Source organism: Syngnathus floridae, chromosome 12 (genome assembly GCF_059516105.1).
Source record: "Syngnathus floridae isolate MCC-2025c chromosome 12, RoL_Sflo_1.0, whole genome shotgun sequence".
Lineage (NCBI taxonomy): Eukaryota > Metazoa > Chordata > Actinopteri > Syngnathiformes > Syngnathidae > Syngnathus > Syngnathus floridae.
The window spans coordinates 5407071-5422425 of NC_142424.1; the positions used below are offsets into that span (position 1 = coordinate 5407071).

Consider the following 15355-nt stretch of genomic DNA (forward strand, 5'->3'; position numbering starts at 1 on the left):
AATTAGTTTTTTCCAAAATCCTCATTTGGAAAAAAGCAGTGATTGAGAAGGCAACGTTGGTTTGCGGCATTTTTTGGAAAGCTCCATATCTATATATGATCTTCATAATTCATGGCCATCCCAGCCACTCTGCTGTGCTGCATCTAATTTGCACTGCTGGAGATGTGCAAAGAGGAACAATGGGCACACAAACACAAAAATACACTTCAGCCGACACTGCTGATGAATTAGCATCTAAATGGTTAATGCTAATTTACACAATTACAACGCAAACACAGAAAGCCCATGTGTAAGAAAAGTGTACCATTATGACTGTGCTCTTTAATTCAACCAAATGAGGGCAAAAGATCATTTTCAAAAGGCTTTAGTTAAGACAACAAGCCGAGACAGCTGTCAGGAGAAAAGACAAACTCGCATTTTGAATGTTATTGCTTGTAAAAATGGTGTTGCCAAAGCCAGAGCAAACTCCACATAAGAAACCAAAGCTGAGATTCAAACCAAACATCTGACAGGCGAGGTTTGCAGTGTGTCCTGCAGGGATAAGCTGCAGAAATCAAATGATGTCAAATTAAATGGAAACCAATTAATTTAAATTAGTTGACGTGTCACTGGAGAGAATCTTAATCTGCACACGAAGAGGGGCGGAATTACTCAGAAAATTTTGGTGTTGCATATTAGCTTTTATTTATGCTTCCTGGTCATAACGAGACCACATCTGCTCTTCTTTTCTCCTGACAAACCATATTTAGGTGTTTTTCACAGCTCTCTGCTCCAAGCTGTTTGTTCCATGTGACACGTTTAAAATAAAAGAACCAGTGATCCAGCAAGTGCTTTGTGATTCAAGTCAAACGGCACAAGAAGTAAATGTTACCATGGGAGCCTTGTCAAAGCTCTGATGAAATCAGCAGTGACGGAAGCGAGTTTGCACTCAGCTCCAGTCAGCCCTGAGGTGAAGAAAACGCCTGTTTGTGAAAATCACTGGCTAACTTTTCCCCGAGATTCACAAGAGTGATAATGAACCAACCTGGCAGCAATACGATGGAATGATAACCAGAATGATATCAATAATAAAGCGACTGAGTCATAGAAGAAAGCGGACGATATATAAATACACTGACGATCAAGGGAGAGGAAATAGATGCACTTATTAGACGAGTGAGTCAGAGCTAATGAATGAGAGAAGACTGTGACAGATGGAGGCGTGCGAGGAGCCTCCCCGGCACAGCCGTGAATAGTCGCTTTGTGACAACATTTTTGCAACATTCAGACATGAAAACCTTTTCAGTGATTTTTCTTTGGACAGTACGTGCGGGTGGGGGACTAAGTACTCACCGTACATCAAATTATTCTGGATTATCTCCAGCAAACCTGTGATGGAGGATACAAAGAAATGTCACAATTGATGGAAAGATTGCCACATCAACTATGCTTTAACACCATTTTATTATCAACATTGTGTCTGTTAGCCGGGTTTCCATTTAAAAACAAAGACATTAAATGTGTCTGTTGTTCATGAGCAAATACTTTGGACGTAAAAGCAACACTGCGTTTGAATATTTGTTATAATCTGAATAATACTAACAAGAATAGTTTGTCTTCTTCGTTATGGCACCAAGTTCCCTGTGGAAATGTCTCGTCGCGAAAGCATCACGGTATAGTTGCAAGAAAGCACGTCAATCACTCCATGTATGATCCTTTGGAAAAATAAATGAGCGTGTCCTGTAATAGATAAACAAAGAGGGGAGGGGGGGAGGATGAAGAGGATGTGCAATAGCATCCAGTTGAAGAGGGAAGGGCGTCCAAGTGTAGTCGCGTCCGCTTTCACTTCCTCTTGTTATCAAGCCATAATTAATTCCATTCATTAAGACCATGAACAATCAAAAGCCGCTGCTTCATAGTCCGAGCGGGCGGCAGCCTTCCAACAAGGCCACTCAGCAAGTCACCTTTTCGGAGCCTGGAAAATATTTAAAGAAATGCTTTCAAAGCGTGATTAAACTTCACCATGGATTGACAAATCAAGAACAACAGAAAGAACAAAGTCCGGAAGAGTCCATGAAGCTTCAGCAGAGGAGAGTTTTTTTTTAGGAATAATCAATAATTATGGTAAATCGTCTTGCAGTACATGCAAAACATATTGCTGCCGATTAGCACATGGGTAACGTAAAAAAAAAAAAGAAAATACATGGCTACGTTCCCATGACAATTTAGTAGGCTTTCTAGAAGAATTCCATCAAAAATACTTTTTTTGCATCGGTTCTTACCCACCAGAAAATGTACATGGTCTGCTTTCAGTAACATTTCCTAAGTAATTAAAAATGATCATTAAATGCACAATAAGCTTTTTGTTCTTTAGCTCTGTACTTGATTTCTTTAAAACATAGTGTACAATATACGGCCTATATGAAGTAAACATGGTTGATTTGCCCCTAAATTGATCAAATATGATTTCTTGCCCTAAAGTTGCGCTCCTTATAAAGTTAGCAAATGGGATTTTGTGCCCTATGTCACCAACTATGGTTCCTTGTTCTATACTATTACCACATCCTGTACAGATAATGGCAAAAACTGATTTAAAAATACACTTTTCAATGAATGAATATTTTTTTAGCGCCGGCTTATGTAACGTTTCCTACTAAATTCTTGCGAGAACCCCGTTGAGGGATTAAATAGAAGTTATACATTCACAGTCACGTGAGCGTATAACTGACAGATTCACATCAATCTACGAAGCGTACTGGAAAAAAAAATTGGGGATAGGAAATAAATTTCTATCTTCCGTCAGCCCTTTATGTCATTTTGACATCACAGCCAAAGTTAAATCTATCTGCAAAAAAAAAAAAGCAAGGCACCCTCGTCTCGCAGGCGCTGAATTATGTTTCATAATCTCCATAATCTGTGCATGGACGAGCAGACAGAGGGAAACACGGCTCCTAATCACATTTTACTTTGTTTTGTCGCAACGATGGCAGAGAGAAAATCCCTGACCGTGACGTCACCCCGCAGAAGGGGGGGGGGGGCTGACTATATAAATGACATTTTGTAATCTTTTACAAAAGCGCTATCAAGCCAAGAAGTGATGTAACAACTGGAATAAATCAACTTTCTTGACCTGAACATAGCAAATGGAGTCCTGAGAGTGTCCAAAGCAGACCACATCAGATGACACCACAAGAGGGATTACAATGACATTGAACACCGCCATCTTTTTTTTTTTTTTTGGGGCTAAACGTCAGTGCTGATGCTACAGCTGCGAGTGAACATTTCCCTCATGGTGACTGAACGGGCCAAGTGCGGCTTACGGTAGTTGGAAATGTTAACGGGCACGGGGAGTTCCATGTCCGGTTGCTGCGGCGGGGGTGGCGGCATGCTGCGGTAGCTAACCCGATCGCCGCCGTTCCTCAAGCCATCGACTTGGTGGAGGACCGGCGGGGGGGCGGGGGGCTGCAGGTAAAAGGGTAGCTCGTAGTGAGTGCACGACGGGCAGAAGGTCTGCGAGCGGGTTAGTTTCCGGGCCAGAGGCGGGGTGGGGAAGAGGGCGGGGCCATTGGGAATGGACGAGGCGGCGGCCGTGGCCGCCACAATGTTGTGGTTGGAGTGGACCGGCGGCAGGCGCGACGTGACGGCAAAGTCCGGCTCCTCCTCCTCCGACTCGGACTCCTCCTTCTTACAGCAGTAATACTAGAGTAGAGACAAAATGGGGTCAATGAAAGTCAATCAAATCAAATCGCTGTCATTCCGGTACTAGTTTTTTTTTTTTTTTTTGCTCTAACGCTTTCCCAGCAGTGTGAAATAGCAATCTGAGATTCGTCTCCAATGAAATCAGACACTGTTAAAACGAGATAACTTACTCACTGGGAAATGAGATTGATGTACAACGACGAGTGAGGAAGGAATTTGGCCAAAAAAAAAAAAATCTCATGAATGATTTACCGCAGGCTCAGACAGAAGCGCCACTGAGGCAGAATCGATGATGTAAGTCACAGCGCATGTTTCTTTCTTTGAGAGGCCGGCGTGAAATGAAAACTATGCAAACACACTTCGGTGAGTGCAGATATGAGTTTTAGTCCTCAAACAATCCAGCAAGTACAAGTTCATTTTCCATTCTAGAGGGTCACCGCATCCAGATCCATTTAAAATGTCTTTACAATGTAATGCGTCTTGTTAAATCAAAAAAAGTCGGCAAAAAAAAAAAAAAAAAAAAAAAAAAAACAACTTCTTACCTGCAATCTGCAGTAGCACAGTACTGCGATGATAAGGAGTAATATGACCGTAGCAAGAATTCCACCGGTGATGACCACTGTCCCAGCTGTCATTCGTATGGCTCTCCATCAACTACCTGCACGGAGGAAAGAAGAAGAAAAAAGTGAAGAGCATGACGACAAGAAGAACCAAAGCACAGAAGGCTTGCAATGGAAAGGCGCCATCAAGTAGATTACACCAGCGTGTCATCTCGGCACCGCTTATTAAATTATCCAGCTGTTACAAATAAATGTAATAGAATTGTCTGGCAAGTGCTGCTTGCTGTGTCAGCGTAGACGTTTGGGGAGAGGAGGGGAAAATAAAAGTTGTTTGAGAATGCTTGATTACAAGCAATCGAGATACGCAGAATGAAAGAGCAGATTGGAAAAGAGCCAAATAAACGAGAGAGAGAGGGAGAGAGCGAGAGAGGAGGGGAAGGTCAGGATGAGAGACAAATATGATGACTGGATATGAAATGAAGACAAGATGCTGGGAGGAAGTGAAACAGGATAGGGGATAAAATGGAGCCTGCTAACAAAAGGCAAACGATAGTCAATGATAACATAACATATCAAACAATCCAATGATAAAAATGATTAAAAAAAATGTTTGCACATAAAGTTTGCATTGATTAGAATACTATATAAATATTCCACTTGGTCAGGAACTCATTTTATTATGATTTACAATTTTGAAGAAAAACATGCTCAATATTGGGTGACCAATATGCTAAACTTACTATCCACCAAACTAACAAATATGCTAACATGACAACTTTGCAAATAAATGTTGACCTTTGTCAAATTTATCACAAGCGGTGTAAAGTAAGGCTGGCTCATATTTTACAGTTCAATAAGATACACGCAAGAATCATTCATAATGCTAACCATTATGTTAATGGACTACATTAGCATGACAACTTTAGATGAAATATTCAATGCACAACTTGACCTCATTTTGGATCTACCACAGGAGCGGGTTCTGCATGGTGGGAATTTAGATGTGTTTCCTCCAGCGCACTCACTACCCTAATGACCTGATCACTGCCTTTCCACTGTGTTAAATATTCAACACACACAGTGTGTAATAGCTTCGCTTTGGCTGGTGTTGGTCCAGCATGGTGACATGAGGTTAGCGGCAATCCTCGGTCGCCGCTAACGCGCTCAGACAACAACGTGGGAATAAAGTGCCACACTTTGATGGAACATGGCAGAGATCACAGCGGAGGTCTTGCTAGAAATAATGGCCGCAGACAAGCTCTCAGCTGGAGCAGGGTGGGAGCACTTGCGAGGTGGTGAACGATGAGATTGGCACTCTTACGCGTTTAGGCTGTCAACACACACATGCATACACGCAAGTGTGTGTTTTGTGATTAACTTCTCCAGCTTTGCTCTGCTCTCTTTCTCTCGGCGTCTTAGAATAGAAGTGCAATTTGTTCCGACAACGACCGTGTCAATCAACAACCTTTTGTTGCCCGCTGATTATTCATTCAATCTAAAAATCATTTCGTCTTACTAGTACTTTTTGGTTGAGAAACTGAATTTAGCACGATGACACATTCAACATAAGCACTACTTCATCGAAAAAATGCTGAGGCTAATGAAGGACCTTGTCGTGATCCATATAATGTCCTTGATTATTCAATAAAAGAGCAAAGTGGCTATTGAGTGGAAGAGTGAAAGTTTAAAAGGGACAAATTATGGAAAATTGACTTTTTAAGGGCTTGAACACAAACAGTTGGCTCCCTGGAGTTCTTGCCCACCCGTTAAGTGCGAAATTAAACAGCCGAGCAAATCTTTTGTTTGCTGTCTAATTGTGAAATTGTGGCTGTGAGTGAGCTCACTTTTTTTATTTACTTTATATAATAACCCCCCGACCCCTCTGAGTTTATATGCTAGGCTTGGCTAGGCTTTTGAGCCGTGACAAAAGCAATGTCCTGTCCGCACGACTGCAGCATCACCTGATTCAACCTGGCCTGGTGTCACATTTCGGATTTGACACTGTCTCATTGCAACTCCGCAATCACCGTGTGATGTTATGACCACAGAAGCAGAAAAAAAAAAAAAAAACACTCCAGCGTCATCGCTATATTGGACATTACGGGCTACCTTAATTCGCTGACTCGTTTCTTATACTGTGCTGTATATCGCTAGCATTAGCCAAAATCTTTCTTGGTGCTAACAAAGGAGAGCACAGTGAGCAATCAGAAACAAATGACCTTTCACTTTCCAGTCATTGGAAAATGATTGCCTCTATGGAATAGAGTGACAAAGGTGAGGTCTTATAGGAACGTGTTTGGAATGCAGAAAGTGGACCTAAAAGGGAAATTTCTGACCGTCAGCTTGCCATACTAAAATTCTATTTAAATTATAAGAAAACTATAAATTATATTAATCAATTTTTTTATTTAACTAATCCTAGTGGAACAATCATAAAAATTGAAAAATTCTTATGATTAGTATAATAATTCAAATATTAAATATACTGCCAACCATGACGCATTGATTAAATATATTTCAAACACAACTGTATTATTAACAATAAATGACTCACAGATTATTTAATTTCAAAATGACACTTCCGAATTGTGTTTATATGCAGTGGTCTCTCCACTAACGACCCAGGCTAAACTTAGCTCCTGTCTAAAGCTTGCCAAAGTTGAGTTCAAGGGAGTTAAAAAAGCAACTAAAGTGTTCCCAATGCAAACACATTCAGCAGTTGGTTTCCTATCCGTTTCTCCTCTTCCTTCCCCTCAGCTCGGCTGATGCGGGGAGGCACCGCGAGGCATCTGTTTCAACATGACTTTGAACAGCCACTGAGCCACGAAAGACAATGCCTGTGATGCACAGATGGAGGGACAAAACTACAGAGCGTATAACATCGACTTGGTGTGCGTTCCCCAGACTCAGACTAAAGGAAATACTTTAAAGTCAAGAATGAGTTTTTTTTATAGCTCACAACTTCCTATTAACAGTGGTTCAATTACTTTTTTATATGGGTGTGACATCTGTGCTGCCCCATTTGAGTATCACAATAAAGTCGTGGGTTAGCTTGATGCTACATACATGGCTATTTGTTTTTTTTCCTGGGTTTTCTATTGTTAAATGTAGCAATTTCTATCAAAATCTTTTCTCAAGCTTGTATGACAAGTTAATGTGAAAATTCATCGCTGGATATTGCCAACAACCCACATCCCCTTCCTCGGTGCTCCCCACAATAGAACATAGTGACTCACCAAAATCTGGCAATGGAATGGATTTTAAAAGAATAACAAGGTCGATACAGCGTCAGCTCCTTTCTGCACAGTGATGCTGCTTATAATGTGACACTGTGCTCAATATTACATTTTAACAACAAAAGCCTGCACATTTTCAGCTTGGTGAGGACTGACTGATAACGAAGCCGAAAAATTAAACAGTGTAGGAGCATGTTTGAGTTTGGCCAGATTATTTTCAGTCGCGTTGCAAAAGATAAGCAGAGCTGCAGTAAGTTTTGTTTTTTTACATGCACAGATTAGCGTACTTTTTGCTTGCATATTACTCCCATTAAACAAAATCAGGCTGATTTCAGCAAGACTCGAAATAGGCATTGTATAGTGTTCTATAATTTTGGATCTTTGGGGTATTTAGACCAAAATAGAAAAAATAAATACGCCTTTAGAAGTGGGAAAAAGACGTGTTTAAGCATCCATATACAGTTTGGTGGAAGGAAAAGTAGAGGAAAAAAACAACCATATGAGAACTTGTGTTACTATGGCGACTGGTTGACTTACGGTAGCATCACCTCTTTGTTACTTGAGTGGGCGCTTTGCACTAAAAAGTCCGAGGTCTGTTTTGCAACTCGTCAAGTATGAAAAATATCTTATCGAGAACTCAAGCTGAAATAAATATCGAAATATGCTTTAGATGAGTAGTCCAACACAGTAAAATGCTCGTGTAGTTGTTTCTAAATAAGCACAAAGACACACTTAGTGTATTCTCAGCACTAAAACCTAAAAGGACGGATTATGCATAATTACAGATGCACACTCATTGGCAAGTGTAATTCAGCAGCTTGGCAATAAGTAGAATTGCGCTGGGCACGAAAATAGGGCCCTAAAAGTAAGTAGAATTGAATTGCCATGACAACATCTGAGCGCTAATATGCCAGTCTACTGCTTAGAATGCTTTAAAAGAGACTATTGAATGGCATGTATTGAATTTAAAAGGGGGAGGAGTTTCAGTCATTATAAACCATCAAATGATCTGCTGCCTCCACCCAAAAAAAATGACTTAAAAATCTGTGCTATAGCAGAGCTGCTAATAATGACCCAACCAAAAGGAATAATGTAATCTCTCTCACTACTTCCTGTTACCATGACCATACCCCACCAATCACTCAGCTGGATGAGGTCAACTGACCACCGGCTGGCGCATGAGGACACTCCATCACAGAGCACGGCAGGGTGGAGCCGAGAAGAGGGAGGGGGAGCGGGGATGGAGGAAGGGAGTAGCAGGGTGGCGACTATTTAACATGATCATATCCTTCCCCGTCTTTATGTGCTTGGTCCAGGATCTGCAGTGATGCTCACTCCCTGTGGTGCATTTTAAAGGTAATTAAGGCTGCTGGGTGAGCACTCAAGTGGACATGTAATTGCATTTACCTCTCCGCTTTTCTACCATCATTGAAACCCCCCCACCCTTTTTTCTTTACGTATTTCACAAGCCCCCTCCTCCTCTTACTGAGCCTTTCCTCATGTTTTTTCATCAAGCTCTTTTGATATCTCAGATCCTCCTCCTCCTCATCCTTCATCTCCCATCTCTTCGCCAGCTCTCTAATGGCCGAGGGTCTCGTGTTGGAACATCAGCAGTAAAAACACACAGTCACGCTGTGTGTGTATGTTTGTGTGTGTGTGTGGAGAGTATGACTGATCTCCCAGGGGGCCAAGGTTATTCAGAGGGTCACTGGTGCATGTCGCCATGGGAACCCAAGCCCCGCCTTTTCTGCCGTTGCTCGAGGGCCTCTTAAAAGGCACAATGAGCGAGTGGATTGTCTGAGATAAAAAAATAATGATAAAAAAAAATTCTTGGCAATTCTTTTGTTGAAAATGATTCCTTGATGTAATTCTATTCATGATAGACTATTTGATAAGATGGCGGCGATGACATGAATTGTATTAATTATTATTCAATATCTATACATTTATTCAATTTTAGTTTGGGAGGCGGACATGCTAACTATAAAGTACAGTTTTAGTTAGATTTAATTTGTGTAAAATAATTTTTCTGTTTATTTTGTTGCTGAAAATATTTCATATATATTATAGTTTTTATGTATTTTAATATTTTTAAATTTTTTCGTTATTCATTAACTAACCTTTCTGACAACTTGACAGAATCCACTGTTGAACCCAAAAGTTTCCAACATGAACATTCTAAAAACTGCGCAAAGCCACATTTCTGCAAAATGCATCCGTTACAAAAACCCAACAAGTAGCATTGCCGACAATTTTTACAGTTGGTGACTAAAAATAAGCGAGTGTGTCTACCGCCGGGCCGTTTAGAAAATAGATGGATGGGCTCCCATTTGTCTACAGGAGCAGTGACTCGCAAGTCATGCTGTTTTGTCAGCATGTGGCAACTCTCGCTCACCTTCCTCACCCCGCTCCCATCGCACTCATTTTTGCCTCTGTGCTCGGCTCCATGTACAACAACAACACAGTGGTATTGCAGCCAATGCCGTGTTTATGGACTATAACCAATTATGCATTAAATTGAGGAGCGTGCAGGGAGATAAGAAGCAGATGTCTCCCATTACGACTGGAAGGAGGCGGTGATGCTGTCCGTGGTTCTGAAATTGGACGCGCCACCGCCTTGCAAACTTTACTTTGGGGGGAAATAACGCGGGAAACGATCACATTGAGGATGTATTCAGAATAAATCAAACCTCCAGAAGACTTAGAAATTCAGTCTTACCTTCAGAGATAAGATGAATCAAGCAGGTCACATGGAGGGTAGTGGCGGCTGATTGGGTGACAGGTCCTGATCTGGCTGGAAAGTCTTCAGGTCGACCCCAGTCACAAAATTATAGAAAGGTGTTGCACAAAAAAAAAAAAAAAAAAAAAATCAAGTCAGTCAAAATAACAGCTGGACTTAAAAATGAATGTGAATAGAAGATATTAATTTCAAGACTCTCAAAACTGTTGAATCCAAGCACAAAAAACAAAAACACAATTAGATTGTTGCACACACACATCCATTCACAGCTCCAGATGTTGTTTTGGGAGAAAGATGAGCAGGAGAGGCTGATGAAGAAAATAAAAGCCTCCTAGGCAAACACCCCCCTCAGCCTCAGCGGCATATGCGATGGAGGAGAAGACAGCGTGATACAAAAGTCCACACCTCCATCCTAATATGAAGAAGAGAGAAGAAAAAAAAAACCACCCTCCGAGGAGGTCCGGCTTGCTTCCTTGGTTTTGGCTCATCCACAACCAGTCCAAGCACAGGGCTCAACAATGTATTGCCCCTCCTGTGCAGCCCCGTCACAAGCAAAAATAAAATGTGTAGGGGAGGTTATGTCAAAAAGAAAAGAGGAATGCACGCCGATTCCTGCAGAGCCAAGTGAAAACATGCGGCGGTGGTGCCAGTGAGCACGCTCAGTGAGCGAACAGCCTGAGAGAGGGCGCTTTAGTCACAGCTTCACATTGGATATGAGAGGCGAGGGATGGGGGAGTGAGAGAGAGCTAGAGAGAGAGAGAGAGAGAGAGACGATGGGGGTTAGAAAGAAAAAACGGGACAAGTCCCTTTGGAGTCTTTGAGGCTGGTTGGATGCTGAGTAAGTGGAAGGATGTGGCTTGAAAATAAATGAATGACAAAGGGGCACGTGCAATGAAACGTCATCAATCAGCACCACCCAAAAGAATTAAATTGACAATAGGAGAAGAAAGTAAAGACTTTGCTTTTAAATAAAAGCTGTTAAGAAGTTTGAATCCACCAGAAGCTGCTATGAAGCAGTGATGGGAAGCCAAGAAATACAAAAACTTATACTCGTTGACCGTTATTATTTTTCACCAAAAACTAGGCTGTGCTGAAATACAGCTTTGTTTCTTCTTCTCTCAAATTTGCACCGAATCAAACTAAATACATCTGCTGCTATCTTGTGGCCGATAGCGGAATTACACTTATTATAAACAGCAGTAAAGCTATTAATTGTACCAAAAAGATCACCAAAAGATCAGGCAATCGAACTTGGAGTGCTGTTTTGGACAAATGGACAGGAAATACCACAGACAAAACATCAAGACCTTATAATTAGTTTTACATAACTCAATATAAACATCCTTTTGGTCTAATGATCAGCTGTCCCAATACTTTTGTATTCTCCCCTCATGAGGTATAAAATCAATCACAGGAGGAAAATATTCCATTTGGATGACGCAAGTGTCTCATGTCCTCACACTTTTTTGTCCCCCCAGGGGTCGTTCACATCCTCATGACAACATCGATCAGCTGCGGGTGTGACAAACATCCCCTCTCAGCTGTCACTCTTCCCTTTCCAATACTCACTTTCTTTTATCTCCACTTTCCACCTTCCACATCAGATGAGTTTTTATTGCATTCATTATTCACACACAAAGACATGGAGATTACTGCACTTGGAAAGTGTATGGTGTTGAATTATTTAATATCAGTGGCATATGAGAATACACTGTGGCCAGATTGGTGGTGTTTGGTTGAAATTGGCTTTTATTCCACTTTCTCTCGCTGCCGGTCTGTGCATAACTTCATAACCTTCGAGTGATTTGCGATGATTCATGCACCGCAAGATGCAAATGCTATGAAGTGCAATACTTTATATCAAAATTCATATTGGGCACCCAAATTATCTTTTTGTATGAATGTTCAATACCACTTCTCGTTCTTGAGTTGTCACCTATACTGATATCAAGTACCGATACTACTAATACTTTTGATAATTAAAATTTCCTGCCCAAAATACAATGATGGATATTCTTAAAGAAAGATTGATATATTTCCAATTTCCCTCAAAATTACTAGAACATGCAATTAATGGCAATCTTCTCCTCTAATCTAATTTAATTTAATTATTATTTTAAATTTAATTACTTTAGTAGATATAGTGCTGACTGTCTCAAAAAATCTCCTTTTTTCTGTATTAAAAATGCATTTTTTCATTTGTGTATGTGTTCTTTTGTCGGGATTGTCATGTGCAGAAGAATATCAGGAAAAACCTCAAGGCTCGCCACATACACACCAACAAACGCACACAGACAGAGCACACAAAGCTCGGTCATCTTCCCCCTAAATCCTTTCCTCGGTTGCCCCTCCCCCATTTTTTGCCCCAGTCTCTGCTGAAAATGCCTACAATGTAGCGCCTTATTTGTGTTTGCTGACACATCAGCACAAACATGACCAACGTGCATCCATACGTGACAAATGAAGCAGGTTAAAGGAAATACATTCGGACCTCACGGACGATACATTTTGATTGCATTACCGGCGAATAACAATCTCAACTACATCTCCCCTACCCTTGGTTTGTTTACTGAAACGCTGTCCCTTTCGTCCAGGAAAAGACAATTCAATGTCATCATGTACAAAATTCAATTAAAAAAGTCCAGGTCTGTATTCAGGACCTAGAACAGTACAATTATTGTCATTTTAGGTAAAAATACACCTACATCCAAGGCAATATTATTTTCACTCTATCAACTTATTTAATTTTTAATTGATTACACAGATAACACACATATGAGGTGGAGGACATGGTCACCTGTTCCTCGCACACACATGTTCCCTCCAGGGATGGGCTAACCTTTTTAAACAACTTTACCGTGTCCATCTTGTGTGTGCCGGCCGTAATTGGCAGCGCAATTAGGTTGTTCACAGCCCGAGGAGGCGGTTCGAGGAAAGCGACAAATGCATTAAGTTGTTTATGGCTTCATGAAAAGCTTGCTGTCTAATGCAAAAGGTCAGATTTCTTTGAAAAAGAAACATGTGATATATATATATTTTTTAAACGGACAGAGCAATAAACGCTGATGATTGTCATTGATAATGTCCATGGTAGGTTTTGGACCAATTAGGGTATGGCAGATGTGCACCATCATGTTTGACCCGAGGGCATTCTGGGATACAATTGAATTGCGCTCGACAAATAATAGCATTAGTTTGCATCAAAACAGACAAATCGCGAAGGGAGGAGTCTCTTAAAAAGCAAAGATTGGGTACGAGCAGATGAGAAGACGCGAGAAATGGTACGAGACGCTGTTGAGCTTCCGTGACCCACAAGGACATCTTCATATATTTTAGAATAAACTTGAGAAAGTGAACTCACACGTCTTTCGGCCATGAGGATCCTGAGCAAAGAATTCCGCCTGCAGGATGTCACCGTCATGTACTTCACCGCCCTGGCCGCTCTCATGGTCATCCTCGTGGCTTCCTACCAGGCTCCCGCTCACATCACAACGGTGGAGCTGGCCCGTCCTGACTCAGAGTCATCAGAACCGTCGCCACCTGAGCTGCCAATGCCCTTCCGGGTACTACTGGACCCGCTCGGCAAGCTCCAGCTGGCGTGGAACATCAGCTACTCCCGCCAGGAGGTCTACATGGAACTGAAGGTGGCCGAGCTGAAGCACGGCGTGGTGCTGGGTATGTCCGAGCGAGGGGAGCTGACCGATGCTGATCTGGTGTTGCTTTGGGACTCTGGAAGAAAAAAATATTTTGGGGTGAGTCAATGGACAATATCTATCTTTGCATTTAACTTAAAAAAAATGTTCACGTTCAGTTTTTCTCTTTCACACATTCCTGAGCAGTAGAAAAGATTGAAACAGTAAACAAGCAACACTGCAGTGGAAATCACAAAGACATGATGTTGGTTGTTGTTATTTCTCAAGTCACGTTGTGGCCCCAGTGGAGCATAGAGCAGACCTCCATCAGATTCCGTGTTCTAGTACGAGACAAATCAATGGCAGGTGCACATGTGGTTTGATGGTTCACTGGGTGTACACAAACGTGACCTCTGCGCCGGAGGTCATCCCGGCGCACAAATGACACCCTGGTAATGAAGGAGGAGCGCGTTGCCGTCAACACCTGTGCTGTCAACTCGCCGACATGTTTGGAGGCTGGCCGCCAGAGTAAATGATCTATACACTGGTGGTGTACACGCCATGTAATCAATGTGATAATCAATTGGGGGTTGGATGAGACCCCTTCATCTTCATCATTTATCTAACTGGGACACCCTGGACTGGGCGCCAGTAAATGGCATTGGTGTCGAACCTGAGGCCCGGGGGCCAGATTCGGCCCATCGGCTCATTTTATGTGTCTCAAGCAAACTCCAAAAAAAAAAAAAAATGCAGATTTTTATCTTACCATGTAAGAGAAAATTTGAAGCAACCATCAAATGCAATACAGCACTACACCATTTTTGTGGACATAAAATGGAGCAGTCGATATATTGTATCTTTGTGCATGAGGGCATAAAATAGTATATGATGGATTTTGAGATGTGTGCAGGCTGTTACATTTGAGAAGAGTTATATAAGAGGAGGAACGAGATAAGTATAGCAATAGATCTTAGGTGCTATTCCAGACTAAAATGCGAAGAAAAATGTGAGAAAGATAACAAGTGGATGGATGCACCTGTCATAAAGCTCACACTGTGGTGACAATGATAAGAATATATATAATGAGATTTAAAGCGCCTTTAACACGTCATTAAAATCTATTTCCATGCAGAATGCTGAATGGTTTTGACACAATTCCTAATGTCTCCCATTTGTGGTGTTTTCCTTCAGGACGCCTGGAGCGACAGTGAGGGCAGAGTGACGCTGGACAGCCAACAAGACTACGAGCTGATAGAAGCCAAATGGAAGTCCGGAGGCTTCTACTTGCTCTTCAAGAGACCATTTAGCACCTGCGACCCCAGAGACTACCTCATTGAGGTTAAATGAAATAATAGATTGAATTACATTTCAATTATTGCAACAATACATTAAATAAATATAAATTAAATGAATATAAATAAATGTATTATTTATTTTTTTGTATATTTATTATTTTCTTTATTCTATTATTTATGACTTTATTCTCATAATATTATGTTATTTTTGTAA

General features: G+C 41.3%; 2 protein-coding genes across 4 annotated transcripts in view; one reads left to right on the plus strand and one right to left on the minus strand.

Moving 5' to 3' along the window:
* The window catches only part of fam163ba (family with sequence similarity 163 member B, genome duplicate a), a 21776-nt gene continuing 6421 nt past the window's right edge, over positions 1–15355 (minus strand). For 2 of the 3 annotated variants that reach the window (XM_088393040.1, XM_088393042.1), the window contains 4 exons: positions 13576–13943; positions 10194–10277; positions 4221–4336; positions 1425–3678 (listed from right to left, as the gene is read on the minus strand). In XM_088393040.1, the coding sequence (XP_088249166.1) occupies positions 3223–3678; positions 4221–4313 (549 nt within the window). In that variant the 5' untranslated portion in view covers positions 4314–4336; positions 10194–10277; positions 13576–13943 and the 3' untranslated portion in view covers positions 1425–3222. Of the gene's footprint in view, positions 1369–1424; positions 3679–4220; positions 4337–10193; positions 10278–13575; positions 13944–15355 lie in introns of those variants that run through there. The other variant, XR_015861943.1, reaches the window with a different exon arrangement.
* The window catches only part of dbh (dopamine beta-hydroxylase (dopamine beta-monooxygenase)), a 9124-nt gene continuing 7210 nt past the window's right edge, over positions 13442–15355 (plus strand). Inside the window, exons 1-2 of the mRNA XM_088393037.1 lie at positions 13442–13966; positions 15038–15184. Coding sequence (XP_088249163.1) covers positions 13589–13966; positions 15038–15184 — 525 coding nt within the window. The 5' untranslated portion in view covers positions 13442–13588. The remainder of the gene's footprint in view (positions 13967–15037; positions 15185–15355) is intronic.